The sequence below is a fragment of the Elephantulus edwardii genome, unplaced genomic scaffold, assembly GCF_000299155.1.
Source record: "Elephantulus edwardii isolate Elephantulus edwardi_28Jun2011 unplaced genomic scaffold, EleEdw1.0 scaffold00044, whole genome shotgun sequence".
Classification (NCBI taxonomy): domain Eukaryota; kingdom Metazoa; phylum Chordata; class Mammalia; order Macroscelidea; family Macroscelididae; genus Elephantulus; species Elephantulus edwardii.
The window spans coordinates 11135492-11155121 of NW_006399794.1; the positions used below are offsets into that span (position 1 = coordinate 11135492).

Below are 19630 nucleotides of genomic sequence, written 5' to 3' on the forward strand. Positions count from 1 at the left end.
CTTTGTATTTCCATGCTTGAAAACTAAACCTCCTTTGCCATTTCTCTTATCTAAATGTGTTCTGTTGTACATAGATACATTCTCTGTACAACAGAACAGAGAAGTATAAATACTTGGATAAAATATTTATAAATACACATAAATATATATACATACATGTATTTATATAAGCACACCAGTGGCTTCTAGTGAATCTTCTACCTTGCAATTTACAACCTGGGAAATTAGCTAGAAGGTTAGCAATGAGTCTATTCTAACTCCAGGGCAATGAGTTTGAGTTTATATATATTTGTATATACACACATTTATATATATTTGCGTGTATATAAGTTGTTGTTGTTGTTGTTATGTACCATCGAGTCAGACCAAACTCATAGCTGGCCTTTCAAAGGGTTTTCAGAGGCTACAAATCACATAGCAGAGGATGGTACATATTTCTCCTTGGAAGATGAGTAATTGTATTTTAATTATAATTTGCAGGGAGCTGGTAAAAGGAGATACCCATCTTTCTCCCGTAGAGCAGGAGATGAATTAAAATCACCTGTCTTAGAGTTTGCAATACAATCCCTTACCTTAGGTCACCAGAGTTTCATGAGAGACAGAGTGTTAGTTCTGGTGACCTAGTGGTAGTGACTTGTGCTGTCAGTCTAAAACACAAAGGAAAGTGGTCTGAACTCACCACCTGGGAAAAAGATGAGCAATCTCCTCCCATGTGATGAATTACCTCTGAAAACCCACTGGAGAGGCAGGTATGAGTTGAAGAATTTAAAAATTATTTAATTATTTCATACACACACACACACACACACACACACACACACACACACACACACGTGCAGATTTGGTGGCCTATTGGTAAGAATCTGAGCTGCAGTCCCCAAGGCACATGGTTCAAATCTGCTAGCTGCTCCATGGAAGAATGAGCAATTGCCTTTTGTGCAATTACTGCCTCTGCAAACCTGCTGGAGAGCCAGCTGTGGGTTGGTTCTAACAATGGTACACAACACCACCTTCACCATACATATATACCCAGGATGTAGTATTTGTTTTCTCAGAGTTTCATGTAATTTAAGGTTCATTAGAAAATTTCTTTATTTAATAGATATGAGACTCAAAATATTTCACATATATATGTATATATAATGCTTTCTTTAAAGCTGATAGAAAGATATTTTATCAAATAAGTTGATAAGCAGGTTTAGGTTTCAGTTACTTTAATATGTATTATGGAAAAACCCCTACTAAAACAGAACCCCCATGAAGAAAATGATTCTTTCTTTCCTGTTCACCAGTGTATAGAGACTCCTGACAATATGTTGTTGTTGTTAGTTGAGTCAGAACTGTCATAACTAACCCTCTAGTAGATTTTCAGAAGCAGTAAGTTGCACTAGAGGAGATTTTCTTTCTCCCACAGAGCAACTAGTGAATTCGAACTTTCATCTTTGTGTTGACAGCACAATTCCTTAGTCACTAAACAACCAGGACTCTCTCCTAACAATAAAGACAATGTACTATATATAGCCAGCCCTTGGGTCTGTATTTCATTGTTTTTGGTCAAACATTCCTCTAGGTCATGTATCCCTGGTGTGTCCACTCACCATACCATGGTCACTTGTGGTTGCTGTGAGGCTGAACACTGTGACAATGATGTGCCAAATGTGTTAATGGTTGATTACCCCACGCAGACAGTGTGGGCTGGAGCTCACCGATTAAAACAAGCTTGAAGGAGGAGTGGCATCCACTTCCATAATAGCTTGCCTCCAGAAACCCTATGAACCTGGAGAGAGGATGAAAGACACACAAACGTTGAGGACTCTCCTTCATAGGGTCACTATGGGTCGCCTGTGACTTGATGGCACTTAACAACAAAAACAACTATATATAGCATATTGCAACGAGTTTTAGATAAAAGATATAAGGGTTTGAAAGAAGTAGAAAACTGGTAAATGCTATCATAGATGATCTAGGAGACCAATTATGTAATTTTTCAAGACTAACTTGATGAAAAGAAAACAATGTTAGCAGAATGAAGGCTGAATGGTACCATATCATTTACTAAACTCCACGGTTATTGGTAGAGACATTCTTGAATATAACTTAGGTAATAATGATGAAATTAAATCTTCACTAGGTCCCAAAAAGACAGCACATTTTTGAGTGGCATTTGTAGAGGAATATTCATATTATGTGCCCAATATTACTAAAAATATCAACAGGCTCCCCTATATGTTACACAGTACTAAATAGGCAACAGTTAGATATTGAATATTCCTACTCTCATAATCTTTTTCAATTAATTTTATCCTGATAACAATGATTGATAGATGAAACACTTGATCGTTCTAATGCGAAACCTATACTTGGACCAGGAGGCAGTCGTCAGAACAGAGCAAGGGAACACCGCATGGTTCAGAATTGGGAATGGTGTACGCCAGGGATGCATCCTATCTCCATACCTTTTCAACCTATATGCAGAACAGATTATCTGGGAGGCTGGGCTCTATGAGGAGAAATGTGGGGTCAGGATTGGTGGACGATTTATCAACAATCTGCGTTATGCGGATGACACAACCCTGCTTGCTGAAACTGAGGAGGACCTGAAGCACCTGCTGCAGAGTGTCAAGGACTGCAGCCTACAGTATGGATTGAAGCTCAATGTCAAGAAGACAAAGATTCTCACCACAGGGCCAATTGGCAGCATCAGGATGGATGGTGAAGATATTGAGATTGTTCGCAGCTTTAGTTTGCTTGGCTCCACAGTCAACACTCTTGGCACCAGTAGCCAGGAAATGAAAAGGCACATTGCCATGGGAAAGTCTGCTGTTAGGGACCTCTCCAAAGTGCTGAAGAGCAATGGTGTCTCTCTGGAGACTAAGGGGCGTCTGATACAGGCCATGGTCCTTGCAATCACTTGTTATGCATCAGACAGTTGGACAATGACCAATGAGGGTAGAAGGAGAATTTATTCCTTTGAGGTGTGGTGCTGGAGAAGAGTATTGAGAATACCATGGACTGCTAGGAAAACAAACAGATTCATTCTGGAAAGGGTTAAACCGGGTGACTCCTTGGAGGCAAGGATTCTGAGGCTCTGTCTAACAAACTTTGGACATGTTGTGAGGAGAGACCAGTCCTTGGAGAAGGAGATCACGCTTGGTAGGGTGGAGGGAGAGCACAGGAGGGGAAGGCTCTCTATGAGGTTGATTGATTCAGTGACTGGGATAATCGGGATAGGAGTGTCAGAGACAGTGTGATTGGCACAGGACAGAGCAGAGTTTAGGGCTGTTGTACATAGGGTCACTGTGAGTCGCAGGCCACTCAGCGGCACATAACAACAACAACAACAACAACAACATGAAGAGATAACTCAGAAAAGGGATTGCAACTTCAAACTTAGATTGCTAATGATTAGTACATATGTGATCGCTAAGATCATAATGTAGAGTTGAAAAACCTTATGTGGAAGGTGAAAGACTATATATACAATCTTCACTTACATCTGAATTCAAGAAAACAAAAATCATCAGCACCAAACTAATTGACAAAATCATGATAGAAGGAGAAAAGGCCGAAGTTGTTGACAACTTCATTTTACTTGGATCTATAATCAACATCAAAAGTAACAACGGTCAACAAATAAAATACATGTTTCATTGGGACAAATCTGTTATCAAGGATCTTTCAAAAATGCTATTGAGCAAGAACACTAGTTTAAAGACTTAAGATGTGCCTTATTCAAGACATGGTCTTTTCAGTTGCTTCCTATGTACCTGAAAGTTATATAATGGATAACAGAGGAAGAATTAACACACACACACACACACACACACGCACATATACATAAATACATATATAGAGATATACACATATATAGATATATACACCCACAAATAGTTGTTGTTATGTGCTGTAAAGTCTTTTGCATCTCATAGAGACCCTATGTACAACAGCTCTAAACTCTGCTCTAACCTGAGTCAATCTTATTGTCTTCAACACACCTATCCCATTACTCTAGTCACTGAGTCAGTCCATCTCCTTAAGGGTCTTCCCCTCCTGCAGTGTCCTTCCACCCTCCCAATCATAATGTCCCTCTCCTAGGATTGGTCTCTCCTTGCAACATTACCAAAGCATATCAGATGAAACTTCAGAATCCTTGCTTCCAATGAGCAGTCTGGTTTCACATCTCTAGTATGAACCTGTTTGTTCTTCTGGCAGTCCATGATGCATTCAACACTCTTTACCCACACCATAGGTCAAAGGCATCAATTTTCCTTCTGTTATCCCTAGTCATTGTCCAGCTTTCTGATGCATAGCACATAACCGAGAGGACCATAGCCTGGATTAGGCAGACCTTTGTCTCTGGACTGGCATCGTTGCTCTTCAGTATTCTGGAGAGGTCCCTGATGGCAGACTTTCCCAATGCAGTTAATCTTTTGATTTCCTGGCTGCTGATACCAAGAGTGTTGATTGTGAAGCCAAGCAAACGGAAGCTGTCAGCAATCTCAATCTCTTCACTCTCTATCATGATGCTGACAATAGACTCAGTGGTGAGAATGAACAAATCTGTACTGTAAGAAGTGCAACCAAAGTCCTCTTTAGAGGCAAGAATGGTGAAACTTTGTCTTACATACTTTTGACATGCTGTGAGGAGGGTCCAGTCCTTGGTAAAGGGCACCATCTTGTGAAAGATGGAGTGTTAGAGAAAGAGAGGAAGACCCCAACAAGAGCAACTGACACAGTGACTGTAATGGATTGGAGCATAGCAGGAATTAGAAAGAGGTTGCAGGATCAGACAAGACCCTGTTCACAAGGTCACTATGAGTTGAAGTTGCTTCAAAGACAACTAACAGCAACAACAAAACATTAATATGGATATTAGTGTTTAAAAATTTAAAAAAGAAAAAGAATAATAAGTCAAGAAAAAAGAATTCAAAATAGATGCAAAATAATACAGCTGTAAATGAAATGGTAGAGAAATAGACTAAATCTTCTGAAGGATTGTAGCATATACTTAAAAGAAGGTGAGATTTGGACAAACCTAGAGGTAGCAGTGATAGTTGTAAGAGTGCTCAAAGTTTCTACAGACATTTTATCTTGAATTATATTATTGTGGAATCTATAAAATACATTCCTTAGAATTGGTCATCACTACCTCTATGGTGAAGAATTGCACTATCACCAGCTGATTTGCAGGAGAAAGATGAGCAATCTCCTCCTGTGTGATTCCCTAACTCTAAAAATGCACCAGAAAGACACCTATGAGTCATTTCTGACTTAATGATACAGAATGACAACAAAAACAAAAACATCCTTGCAACGATGCACAAAATGATTCTCAGAAACTAGGTACTGATCCTTGGGAAAAGATATGATTTAGAATGGTTTTTACTATTATATCAGGAAAAGGAGTGTAAGGAAGCTGATTGCTGGTTCATTTTGAACTTGAGAAAATGGTAAAATAAAGGAATGAATTTAAGGCTTCAGATTCACAACTGAAGCACCACAGAAAAGGCCTGGAAGCTGCTACCTGTGCTGTGAGTGGGGGAAAGTGACTTTTTGCTTTGTTGTCTTATGGTTTGGGGGGTATTTTTCCCCCCCTCAGTGAAAGAACTGTTGTTCCTTGAAACCAGTATTATTCTTACTAAAGAAGGTTTCCTAACACTTTCCCACTTTCATGCTATTCTGTTGAGCATAACAGTTAATTTATTATTTTCTCTGCTGGTTAACATATTATCTCTCACAGCCAAATTCTTTTATTCCTGCTTTATGAAAATGTACTTTTAATATTTTCCTTTGCCCACTATCATAATTATAAACTTGTCAAAAGAGATTAATAGCCAATAAAACTGCCCCATAGTGTTTCCAAAGAAAATAGTCTTCTCCGTCTAACATTTACCTTGTTAGAAATTGAACATGAATCTGAACAGACTCAGTGACAATGAGTTTGGGCTATTCAGTTTTCATGTGTTTAAGTGTGTGTTATTATTACGTCTCAGTCAGTCAGAATCAATTTATAGCTGACTCTCCAGCAGATTTTCAGAGGCTATACATTGCATGGGAGGAGATTGTCCATCTTTCTCCCACTGAGCAGCTGATGGATTCCACGTGCCTGCCTCTGGTTGACAGAACAACTCCTTACGACCAGAGCTGTAGCATGATAAATTACCAAATTCCATGAATGATTTAGGAGAATATGATTTCTAGAAAATATAAGCTAGCTTTAAAAGTTTGGAAAAATTATCCAATATAGGTGTATGCTGATGCTATTATTATGTATGTGACATTCTGCATCTTATGTGAGTAAAATGTCATCCCTTTTTACAGACACAATGTGTAAAATGATTGTTCACAGGATGTGTTAATTCTTTTCTTTAATTTCTGAGATAAAATTACTCAGATAATTTGTTTTATTCTGACAAAGAAAATATTAATTATTGTCAAGCATTGGAGGAAATAAAGGGACTCAATCTACATATAATCATTATTTGTATATCTAGATTTTATAACCACTGTGTATAATATTCAATTAATTTTAAGCTTCAAGTGCACTCTTTCACTGTTAGGTCTATCTTTTTCCTGTCAAATCCTAGCCAAAACTACATCTGGAGACTTTCAACAAATTTAAATGGTCCAGTGCTTTCCTGGACCATGGGTTCCATTACCTAACTTCACAGATATGTTTATCTAAATTATTTACTTATTCCTCTATTCACTTGTTAGTGCCAGTTGTCTTTTAAATTGTTCTAAGTTCTCAATAAAATTGCAGTCTACTCAAAGTGCATTTTGTTCACTTGTTCATTAAAGAACATGGTAGGCCTGATCCAAGCCATGATATTTTCAATTCCTTCCTACATTCCGCTGCTTCCTATATCAGAAATTTTGACAGTGAATAATGAAAACCAAAAAAAGAACTTATTTCTTTAAGTTGTGGTTGGCAAAGAGTATTGAATATCCTATTGACTGCCAAAAAAACCCCAATCAAATTTGGTTTGAAGGAAGTGCAACCAGAGTGCTTCTAGTCTACAAGTCTAGACTCAGAATTATTTTTAAATTATACACACACCACACACACTTATAGGATCTTGAGTAATTATTGTCAGGATCAAGAAAACAAGATTCTATTCTCTTGAAAATAGACTGTGTACTTTAAAACTTTGGCATGTTATAGGGGTATTAACATGAAATCATTCTTTAAGTTTATAATTACCACCAATAGCTATTATGTAATCATCTTAATTGGTTGTGATTCCAGGACATATTTATTTCCAGTAAAAATTATATTGGGCTTCAAGAATAAGCAAGTTTGTTTGAATCATATTCATTGAGGATTATGCAGTGAATTAATATTTTCCAAATTTTTCTGAGTTCCCCAAAAATTTAGCTTTGAGAACTAAAGTGTGTCTGGCCCAAAATATGATATATTCAGACAGCTAATGTGTATGTGGACATTGAACAATGAATAAAGAAGACCCAAGAAGAAGAAATGATATCTGAATTATAGTGTTGATGAAGAACATTCAATATATCATGGAGTGACAGAAGAATGAACAAACCTATCTTGGAAAAAGTGCAACTGTAATGTTCCTTAGAAACTTAGATGGCAAAACTTTGTTTCATGTACTTGAACTAAATATTATATTTCTTGAAAAAATTAAAAATTGCAGCTGAGAAACTTGTAGTGGATTGAAGTATTATCACATATAGTTTAAACTGGAAAATATAATTTTACAAATGTGAAACATGGCTTAGTCTCAGGTGTGAAAGAAGATAACAGTTAAAATACCCAAGAGATTTAGATATTCCCTATGTTGTTTTTCATGCATATTGATGTACAGACTGTGTGTTTATGTAATGTATTCATAAATGTGTGTGTGTATATCTTCTGAGTTTTGTAAGTCAGTCATGATTGTTTAGGTAAGACCTAGATTTTCACTCTTGGAAACACTAAAAGGATTCAAGATCTACTAATTTATTATCCCAATGTACTAGAAAAATCATGCATTTAAAAGGTAATTTCAAATGGCTTAGTTCCCTAAGATGTAGGTTCTGGAACTAGAATCCTTTGGTTAAAAAACAAGTTTTACACACTTTTTTAGTGATGGGGTCATGGAAAAATTTAATCCTCCAATGCCTGAGTTCCCTAAAAGAGAAATAATAATACCTTCTTGAAATATTAGCTATGATCATGAATTTAAGTAATTTTAGAAATTGCTAACCGTGGAATTTTTGAAGCATTGAAAATTTGTTATTATTAGTACTGTGTAATTTACTATTGTTATTGCATTCTTTGTTTGCTTGGCATATGTGTATTCTCCTTAAATATATTGATATTTCTGTGTGTCTATTATAACACCAGACACTGCCAGGGAATAAAATCAACAAAACAAACCAAATCTCAAGGTTAAGAGATTCCCATAAAAGTATGATCTAACTTCTCTGTTTTTAGTGTATCTTCAAACAAAATATATCTTTTTGAACTTCTGTTCAAGGTTAATGCAGCTATTTTCTGTGTTCTTTTGACAGAAATTTTGCCCCAAATGTTATGAGAGTGAAAGAGAGAGAGGATACTAACTGATGTTAATCCAGTTCCAAATTATAGTATCCTACACATGACAGATTAGGAGAAAAGTAAACTAAAATATGTTTCCTATTTTCTTGTTAAAAATTAGGATAATCTAGAAAAGATTTCAAGTAACACAAGGACTGATTAATAGTTACCTTGAAACAGAGGGTAGCTTACTGTCTGTTTGATGATGTGACAGGCCTTTAGAAATATTAGAAACTGCAGGGAAAGTAATTTTTGTGGCACTTTTTAGATATTCTTTTTAGATTAATTAGGGATTGCCAGTGGATTTGTGGTAAAAAGTTGGGCTATCAATCCAAAGACAAGCAGTTCAAATGCACTACTGGTTGCTCAATGAGAGAAAGATGGAAAATTTCTATCTGGACCATTTCTTGTTTCTGAAAACCAATTGGAAGGTCAGCGAAGAAGCAGTTCTGACTTGAGGGATTATAACAACAACAGCAACAACGACATTGTTGTTGTAGTAAACCATAGCATTGGAACCAACTAATAGCTGGATTTTCAGAAGCAGACAATCGCACAGGGAGAGAGTGATCACCTTTACCTGCAGAGCAGCTGGTGGCCTTGAACCATATGATTTCAGGATTGCAGTGCAGCTTCTTTCCTCTAGGCTGCTCTACAAAGGCAACATTTATTATACATAACTGTTTCAGATTAAAAGTTTTGATGAACAAACATGATAGCTTTTTAAAGTACTAGTATGGATTTCAAACCAATTAAACTGACAGTGTTGTATTATTTTCTGTAGAGTATTAATTTTTCTCTAGTCTTCTATTGAAAAGAAGCTTTTTAAAAAAGAATGTGTTATTTCATTGGAGTGGTGACAACTGTATACATTATTGTTTGTTGTTATTGTGTTCTGTCCAGTTGATCTTAAGTCCTAGCAACTCCATCTGATAGAAGTGTCCCATAAGGTTTTTTTGCTGTAATCTTTGTGGGAGTAGAATGCTAGGTCCATCTTCCATAGAACTGTTGGATGGGAACATGTAAATAGGCTTTCTGTTAAAAATCAGTGATTAATTATTCTGTTACCAGAACTCTTTATGATATCTTTGTATGTTGTTGTTTACCGTCAGGTCTGAACCGACCCATAGCAGGCCCTCCAGCAGGTTTTCAGAGTAAGTTAATCACAAGCGGGGAGATTGCCCATCCCTCTCCCACAGAGCAGCTGGTGGCCTCGAAACTGCTTGCTTTTGGGATTGCAGTGCAGTTTCTTGCCACTAGGCCATCAAAGCTCATGATATCTGATATGTATATAGCAGTTAAAAGAGAAAAAGATATGTGATTAGAGCAAGTGAAATTACAAGAGCTAAAATCTTGATCATACTGACTTACACTCTCCCCAACCACTGCCAAAAAATATACATTTATTTCAATTAAGTGATGTGATTTGTTAACCATCGTTCAGTCATTTTTAACTGATCTCAGATTATTTTAGACATAGCCTTCACTGTTTATACTTCCTCATTCCCGCTCTTCAAAAACAATATTAGGACTGCAATAGGATAAAAGTATAATAATTTCCCACTTCCATTCACTCTAGTTTCTCATTTAACAGGAACTGACCACCTGTCCCTCACATCCAACTACACATCCACTCAACTTACTGTTTTTCTGCTGACTGGTGTCCCAGGATTAGAAGACTTCCACATCTGGATCTCCATCCCTTTCAGTTTCATGTATCTTCTGGCTGTGATAGGCAATGGCTTGGTTATAATGGTGGTGGTCTGGGACCGAAGCCTTCATGAGCCCATGTACCTCTTCCTAGCAATGCTGGCATTCAATGATATCCTCCTTTGTACTGTCACAGTACCACAAATGCTCCTAATCTTTTGGCAGGGCCCTCTTCCTTCCACGTTTCCTGCCTGCCTCACACAGATGTTTTTTGTTCATGCTCTCTTCCTCTCTGAATCTGCTGTCCTTCTGGCCATGGCCTTTGATCGCTATGTGGCCATTTGTGAACCCCTCCACTATGCAACCCTACTCACAGGCTCACTCATCTGCAAGGTGGGCCTGGCCCTTGTGGTCCGGAGCGTGGCTGTAGTCACTCCGGGTGTCCTCCTCATTCTCCGGTTGCACTTTTGCCGGACCAACATCATTCATCATACCTACTGTGAAAACATGGGCATTGCCAAGTTGGCCTGCAATAGTATCTCCCTGAATAGCATTTATGGACTCACTGCAGCTCTCCTCACCACAGGGCTGGACTTTATTCTCATCTCCATCTCCTACTGGCTAATACTAAGGACAGTATTTCGACTACCATCAAGGGAAGCTCGGGCAAAGGCTTTTGGAACTTGCGGAGCTCATTTATGTGTCATCTTGATATTCTACACCCTTGCCTTCTTTTCTTTCTTTACTCACCGCTTTGGACACCATATCCCCAGGTATACTCTTATTCTCCTGGCAAACCTCTATTTACTGATTCCACCTACTATGAACCCCATTGTGTATGGGGTCAAAACTAAAGAGATACGAGTGCGAGTATTAGGACTCTGTAGCCAATCAAAATGACCTAAGGTAATGCGTCTACAAGTAACCAGAAAATTCAGGATCAAAAACCAAACTTGCATAACTTCTTTCAAGACTTCCTTCTGCCTTGAAGGAAGTACAACGAGAGTGCTTCTTAGAGGCAAGTATGGTGAAGCTTCCTCTCACTTACTATGGGTATATTTTCAGAAAGCCCTTAGGGAGAGACAATGTGTTAGAAAAGATAGAGGGTTGGCAAAGAGAGGAAGATCCTCAACAAAATGATTGAGCACGGTGATTACCACAATGGGACTGAGCTTGGCAGAGATTGTGAGGATGTACAGGATGAAGCAAGGTTCAGATCTGCTGTACATACGATTACTATGTGTAATAGCCATAACGTCATGATATTTAACCTAAGATAACTGAATCAATTTCAGCAGATTTGTCCAGAGAAGACCTCACTTCTGAACAGAGCTTAAAATAAACACCTTTCCAAATGCTATTTTCTCTTGTAAGGCAAATAAGATGTTGACATAAAATTATTGAAGTAACATCTAAGACTATTTTAATATATTAAGAGTTGAAATCATTGGACTATCACAGTAACTGAGTGGAAAACTTTAACAATCTTTTTGCAATACACCACCTCTCTTCTTTTTTTCAATTTGTTATGAAGAGCATCAAATATAAACCTTATATTATGGATTATTTCTATTTCTAGTCCTATAAGATAAGTATATAAAAATAAAATAAGTACTATAATAAATGCCTTAATCAAATAATGAATGTATTTTTTAATCTTGTAACAAACTTCTTAATGTGTCCATATGTACTGATAAGTAAAATGCTTCTTAGCTTCTCCTTTCAAAAACCTTTCTTTCAGTTTACAATAGGCTAAAACACTGTTCATTCCTGCTTCATTCCAATTACAGGTTACCAATTGGACTATTGCACTCCATGGGATTTCCATGGACTGATTTTTAAATGCAAATCATCTGACATTTCTTTCTAGTCAGTTTTACTATGGAAACTTTACTGAAATCTATTCAGCATAACAAGGAAACAAACAAGTCTCCATAGACAGATAGGTGCTAGTTGTACATGGAGTGTATTGACTAGAAATGGAATCCTAGTCTTCCTCATGGAAGGCAAGAATTTTACCACTGAACTACTGACACCTCATTCAGACTTTACAAGAGTTTAATACAAAAATGAATGCTTTTGTTTTCAACTCATAACACACTCATGGGATCTCTCTCTTACTATATATGGCACATATCCAATCATTTCTTCACAAGCTGTATTTTACTTGGAAAAACATATTAGTTGTAAGAGTATATGTTTTTTGATTATTTGTGTTAAAATATTTTTTATGAATATAAAGTAAATTTAACAAAAATATGCACAAGCTAGTAAAAGGTTGCTATGAGTTGCAGGTGCCCAAATGGACATAACAGCCACAAGGTAGGACAATATTTTTTTAATCTCAGAAGCATAATAATCCATAAAAGAATTCCCTTGAACATGAAGGAGGCCTAGATGCACAATGTTTAAAATGCCTGGTTACTAGATGAAAAGTGATCTGTTTGAACTCACCAAAGATGCAACACTTGCATAAAACCACAGCTTTGGAATTGCTCTGGCACAGTTTGGCTCTCTTTTAAGGATCACTGTGCTGACATTTCTTTCTAGTCAGTTTTGAAGACTTGAAAGCAATGGATTTGGCCTCTTACAAATAAAATTTATTGACATAGAATAGTTTCTGATTCACAGTGAACTTATGAGGCAATATTTTAAGCATATTCTTATTATCATGTGTTTGAAAATTTCCTTTCTGGAGCACAGACATTAATAAAAAATGCCTTTAACACCCACAAGTTAAAAAGACAACATGCAATGGACAGTCCTATAGAGATATTAAAAAATAAACACAACTAATGTCAATATTATATCGTCCTAAATACTGCATTTTTTTTTCTTACTATCTCATTTATAGTGTTGTTACTGTTAAGTGTCGTCGAGTCATAAGCCACTCATAGTGACCCTGTGAACGAAAGTCCTGGATACTTGTTTAACTTTCGTCCTTTCTCCAGGTTCATAGGGTTTCTAGAGGCAAGCTATTATGGTATTGGATGCCACTTCTGCTTCCAAGCTTGTTTTAATTGGGGAGCCCCACCAAACACTGTCCACCATGGGTAGCCATTCTCACTTTTGACTCATCAGTGTCACAGTGTTCAGCTTCACAGCAACCACGAGTTACCTCTGTACAGCAAGTGGACATACCAGGGTTACACGACCTAGAAGAATGTTTCACCAGAAACCATTAAAGGCAGCCCTGAGGGCTGCATGCAACTTCCATTATTTTCAATTGTTTTTTCTGTGATCAAGATAAGTTGTGTTGAAAAGATAAAATAACAAGAATTAACAAATGAGAAGTAAAGGAGTGGAGTCAGACATAGTTAACAAGAAATAGACTAAAGTGTTCTCTGCTAGAGAAGAATATTGAATATACCATGGATTGTTAGGAGAGCAAATAGGTTCATCTTTGAGAGGGTAGAAATCATGGTTCTCCTTGGAAGAGAGGATTCTGAAGCTTCTCCTGACCTGCTTTGGGCATGTTGCAAGAAGGAACAAATTCTTGGAGAGGGACATCATACTTGGGAGGGTGAGGGACAGTGCAAGAGAAGAAGACTGTTGTTGAGATGGATTGACTCCATGACTGTGGTAGTGGGGATAGGTGTGTCAGAGAAAATAAGGTTAGCTTGGCATAGAGCGGGGTTCAGAGCTGTTATACCTAGGGTCACTATGAGTCTCAAGCAACTCAATGGCACATAACAGCAATAACAACAACAACAGATAAACCCAATGACCTGAAGTTTGAAATGCAAATTATGAATTATTTAGATTTATCTTAAGGTACATGTTGACACAGTGATAAAGCTATTAGCAACCAGCCATCACTCTATAAGATTTGGCAGACTTTTCCATGAAGACTTAGTCTTGGCAACACCTGGAGTAGTTTGATCCTGTTCTAAAGAGTTACTATAATCTGGAATAGACTCAACAGAGGTGAATTAGATTTCTGTAACTGCATAATACCTGGCACTTTGTAAAAAATATAAAAAGTTTTCTTCTAAGATTTTATAAAAAATCATTCTTCATTCACATATTGATTTTTTTATACATAATTTAATTATTATCAACTGTTTCTTTTAAACAATATATATCATTAGACTCTCATATGTACCAAACTGAGCCACAGTTCGTTAGAAATTGTTATTAGAATAAGACATGTGGAAATATATTCTATTAGGAAGACTATAATAAAATTGAAGGCAATAAAGTATTCTGAAAATCCTTTTAATTCTTTTTCATTTTTAAAAACCTAGTCATATTAGATAATAAAGTAGGTTAAATATGACATTTTATTTTAAACAATACTATATACCATCATGAACTAGATAGTTTTAGAGATATAGTTACTGTATCTGAATCTCTAAAAGAAAAGGTATTGGTTTTTATTTTTTGTTGATATTGAAAGGTATTGTTTTCTTTTTGTTAATATTGAAAAGAGTTCCATGTATGTATTGGTTGTTGTTATATGCCCTCGAGTCAGCTGAACTCATCACTACCCTGTAAATAACACATAAGACACTTGCACTTTCCTCTTCCGTTCTCACAATGTTCACCATGCTCCAGCTCACAGTTATAAAAACTGTATCAATCCATCTTCCTGATGGCCTTCTTCTCTTTCTCTGACCCTCTACTTCTCCCAGTATGACTTTTGTTTTTTTAAACAAGGACTGGCCAGTTAAGACAACATACCCAAAGTATGTGAGTCATCACATGTCACCATCCATGGCTGTAAGTGTCACCATCCATGCCTCTAAGAATGGTTAGAAACTGAACCATCATTTCTGAGAAAGAATTGTTATTGTGAACACATTCTATTGTAAAGACCATATAAATATTGAGAACCATAGAGTATTCTGAAATTCTTTCATTTTTAAAAAATGTGAACAAAGTAGACATACAATACTGAAAAAGCAGATCAAATAAATTTATTTTTAACAGCCATGTTGTTGTTGTTGTTGTTGTCATCACGTGCCATTGTCATTGCTTTTGACTCATAGCGACCTGACATACAACAGCCCCAAAATCTGTTCTATCTTGTGCCAAACATATTGTCTCTGACACATCTACTCTCATTACTCCAGATACTGTAATGTTCCTCTCCAAGTACTGGTCCCTCCTTGCAACATGCCAAAGTATGTCAGATGGAGCTTCAGAATCTTTGCCTCCAAGGAGCATCCTGGTTTCACCCAATACAGGATGCACCTGTTTGTTCTCTTAACAGTCCATGGTATATTCAAAAGTTTCCTCTAGCACCACAGCTCAAAGGCATAATTCTCCTTTTTTCATCCCTAGTCATTGTCTTATTTTAGAGTTGATGAAAAATAATGAACCATTACCTATCAATACATAATTAAAATGAGTGATATATTTTTCAAAATGTATTTTCTCTTACAAATGACATTCTGGGTTGTTGGGTTTTGGTGTGGTTTTTTTGTATTTTTTTTTTCATCACAGCAAAGAAACTATCTCATTTTGACATGTATATATATCTTCCATTATTATAGTTAATTTTTTTTTAGTCAACATAAATAAAAAGCTGGAAGAATAAGGTAATAAGAAATAGAATCTTAAGTGATTTACAGTTTCACAGGAATTGAGTCAGACACTTTAATTAAAGGCAGGAAAGAGAGGTTTTCCAGTGTAGACCAAAGGTGAATGTAAGTATTTGTTGTAATATTTCTCTTAGAAACCCTGGTGGTGTAGCCTTTAAAATGCTCAGGCTCTAACCACCACACCTTGAGAGTAATATGGGCAATTTGCTTCTGTAAAGATTTTGAACCTTGGAATTCCTATGGGACAGTTCTAATTTGTTCTACAGATTCATTATTAATCAAAATTAACCCCATGGAAGGGAACTTATGGCAGGTCAAAATATTTCCTCTAGGATACTTTATTTTTAAAACTTAAAAATGTCATTAATTTAATAATTGATGCCTTTATTTATCTTCTACATATCCTAAAGTTATTATCTGTTGCCATTTTTAAACAAAGCACATTAGTTCTTAAAGTTAGGAAACCAAACTACCATTTATATGCAATAATAGGATAAGAAAAGAGATGTGAAAATATATTATGAAGACCTAAACTTATATTCAGTTCTGTAAACTATTTTGAAAATCTTTTTACTTTTCTGACTTATTTTTCTTTGAATAATTTTATGTATGTGAAAGAAGAAAATTAATTTTATTTATTGTTTATTAACTTTATGACCACTTTTGCTCTAGATCATTTTAGAGATATAAGAAAAGATAATTTTATCATTGGAAAAAATTCTTTACATGAGTTAAGAGGCCTAAATATCTGGACCTGGTTGTCATAAACTTTTAAGTACATGCCAATGAATTATACTTTATTTATTTTGAAATAAATATATGTTCTATACTATTAGTAACATCTTATTAAACCTAGGATCTACCATGCTTGATGACACATTATAATATTTGTAAAGTTTCACTAGTAAATTTAAAAATTACTATAAATTTACTTTCTATTTGAATAATATATAAAAGAAAAATAAGGGGGATGAAAAGTAAATATTTATATGCCCTTTCTAGTCTCAAGAATATTAAACCTGCACAGATATGGTTAATATTGGTACAAACTTTAAGGTTATAGTGTTTCACCATGAAGACTCACAAGATGCTCTGCTTTGAGACCTAATAAAATATTTTACTGAGATATTTTTAAGAAGCTTAAGAGGGATAAAACAAGTACATTTATAAATACAAAATTTAGATAACAAGAAAGATAGGACATAATAATATTATAAAACATTAACTAATTAAATTTTAAAAATATTTTTATATATTCAGCAAAAGACTTCATATATGATGTGAACTTGAATAAAAGTTAGGATTATAAGTTAGGGAGACAATCAATGGAAATAATTTCAAAATACTTAAAACTATTTTCAGAGAAATTGGACTTAGGAAATACAATGTGAAAACAGACATTGAATAGTCTCAATAGATTTAAACTTTTTAAAAACCTCTTCATGTTATTTTTATTTCTACTCTGTTATTAGTCTTGAATTGAAAGATTTAGATTTCATGTCAACATAATAGATTAAATCACTGGAGAAGACAAAGCATTTTGAGTCTACATTACTGAGACTGATTATCTTGAAACCATGTCTACACCACGACAGACCTAATGTTCTGAAGGGAGAAGCAGATGGAGGATTCCCTGTCGGATCTGCTTGGTCTTCATACTGTAGATGACTGGGTTGAGCACAGGTGGAATCAACAAGTAGATATGAGCCATGAAGATGTGGATAAGGGGAGAAGAGTGTTTGGCAAAACGGTGGACAATGGATAGGCCAATCATGGGTACATAAAGAATTAGTACAGCACAGATGTGAGATGCACACGTGTTGAGAGCTTTAAGTCTTCCTTCACGGGATGCAATTCTCAACACTGAGCGAAGGATGAAAATATAAGACACAAAAATACCCAGAGAGTCCATGCCCCACAGCATAATGATTAGAACCAACCCGTATATAACATTGAACTTGATGTCAGCACAGGCAAGACGAATCATGTCCTGGTGCAGACAATAGGAATGAGAAAGGACATGGGAGCGGCAGAAAGGAAAGTAGGTCAGTCGGGCCAGAGGAGGAATTATGGGTAAGGAACTTCTAAGCAGTGCTAGAATCCCAATTTTGGTGATTAGTTTTGGAGTAAGAATGGTGGCATATCTCAGAGGGTGGCAGATGGCCACATACCTATCAAGAGCCATTGCCAAAAGCACAGATGATTCAGTGAAGGAAAAAGTGTGAATAAAAAACATTTGGACTACACAGGTATTAAACTGTATCTCTCTGGATATGGACCACAACACTCTTAGGAGCGATATCATCGTGGGCATGGACATGCTCATGTCAGTAAGCGACAGCATGGCCAGGAAGCAATACATGGGCTCATGGAGTCGGCTGTCTGTTCGAACAATATGTAGGATAGTACAGTTACCCATTATTCCAACAAGGTAGAGTAGACAGAATGGGATGGAAATCCAGTGATGAAATTCCTCATAGCCAGGAATGCCTGTGAGATAGAACGTGGAGGACAGGGTGTTGTTGGATTTTGAGGATGCCATAAGTGTTGACTTCCTAAACCACAGTCACAACGCAAGAGCATACCTTTATGGAAGGGGAAAAACGATAAAATGAGATCTGTGTTAGAATAAAACAAAATTAAGTCACTCATGGGAAAAAATGCTTCAGTATTTATCAGTAATCACTTGGGAAGTCAACCGTATTTACTGTTTGTTAAGAGCTAGTAGTAAAATAAATTTTAAACTCAGAACAACTCTGCCTTCTGTCTGTTATATGCAGATCCACAGACACATTTTCTAAATATGTGGCCATTGTCCATAAGACATTACCTAAGAAAATGGGCACACAGCCTCTTCTACACTATACCTTCATTTGCAGATTATTTAGGAATTTAATTGACCAGAATTAATGGTCTTAAGTTAGTATTTTGTTCATTGTTTGAGGGTTTGGTTTTTTTTCATGACTCTGACTGTAATTTACATTAAATCCCTTTATTTGCATGATTCAGTTCCTCATTAACAACAGAATACCATGCCATGCACTTTAATAGAATTCACGCCAAGTGTTAACCAACATGGCTGTATTCTTCTTATCTTATCCTTGTCTATGTAATATTGGACATCATGCTGTTTGTTGTTATGTGCAGTCGAGTCGCTTGCAACTCATAGAGACCCTATGTTCAACAGCCTTAAACCCTGCTCTGTCCTGTGCCAATCATACTGTTTCCAATATACCCATCCTGAACCCCAGTCACTCAATCCACCTCATAGAGGGTCTTCCCCTCCTGCACTGTCCCTCTACCCTCCCAAGCATGATGGCCCTCTCCAAGGACCTGTCTCTCCTTACAACATGTCCAAAGTATGTCAGACAAAGCCCCAGAATCCTTGCCTCCAAGCAGCAGCCTGGTTTAATCCTCTACAGGATGAACCTGTTTGTTTTCTTAACAGTCCATGGTACACTCAATACTCTTCTCCAGCACGACAGCTCAAGGACATCAATTTTTCTATCCTCCCTAGTCACTGTCCAACTCTCTGACACATAACAAGTGATAGCAAAGACCATGGCCTGTATCAGATGTACCTTAGTCTCCAGAGAGACACCATTTCTCTTCAGTACCTTGGAGAGCAGACTTTCGCATTACAATACATCTTTTAATTTCCTGGCATAGACCTGATTATATAGACAGTTATGTCTGGTCCATTTAGTCTTGGCATGGCATCACCATCTCATTACATTTTTCTTTTCTTTGTGACAAGAGCTAAATATAGGTTAAGATATAATTAAGTAAAATATCTAGCATCACATTTTGAAAGGATACTTTATTATTATATGTAATTTGAGGAAATCTCAGAGGCTTTTATTTAGAATATGGTGAATACTAATATTAC

The 19630-nt window shown here is 36.4% G+C and overlaps 2 protein-coding genes across 2 annotated transcripts; one reads left to right on the forward strand and one right to left on the reverse strand.

The window, feature by feature from the left end:
• Positions 1-7993: 7993 nt before the first annotated feature.
• On the forward strand, positions 7994-11095 carry LOC102846361 (olfactory receptor 52B2-like). Its single transcript, XM_006885673.1, has 2 exons — positions 7994-8006; positions 10125-11095. The coding sequence occupies exons 1-2, from the start codon at positions 7994-7996 to the stop codon at positions 11093-11095; spliced, it is 984 nt and encodes a 327-aa protein (XP_006885735.1).
• A 6243-nt stretch (positions 11096-17338) lies between these two features.
• On the reverse strand, positions 17339-18283 carry LOC102846764 (olfactory receptor 51G2-like). The gene has a single exon (XM_006885674.1). The coding sequence runs from the start codon at positions 18281-18283 to the stop codon at positions 17339-17341; it is 945 nt and encodes a 314-aa protein (XP_006885736.1).
• Positions 18284-19630: the final 1347 nt, after the last annotated feature.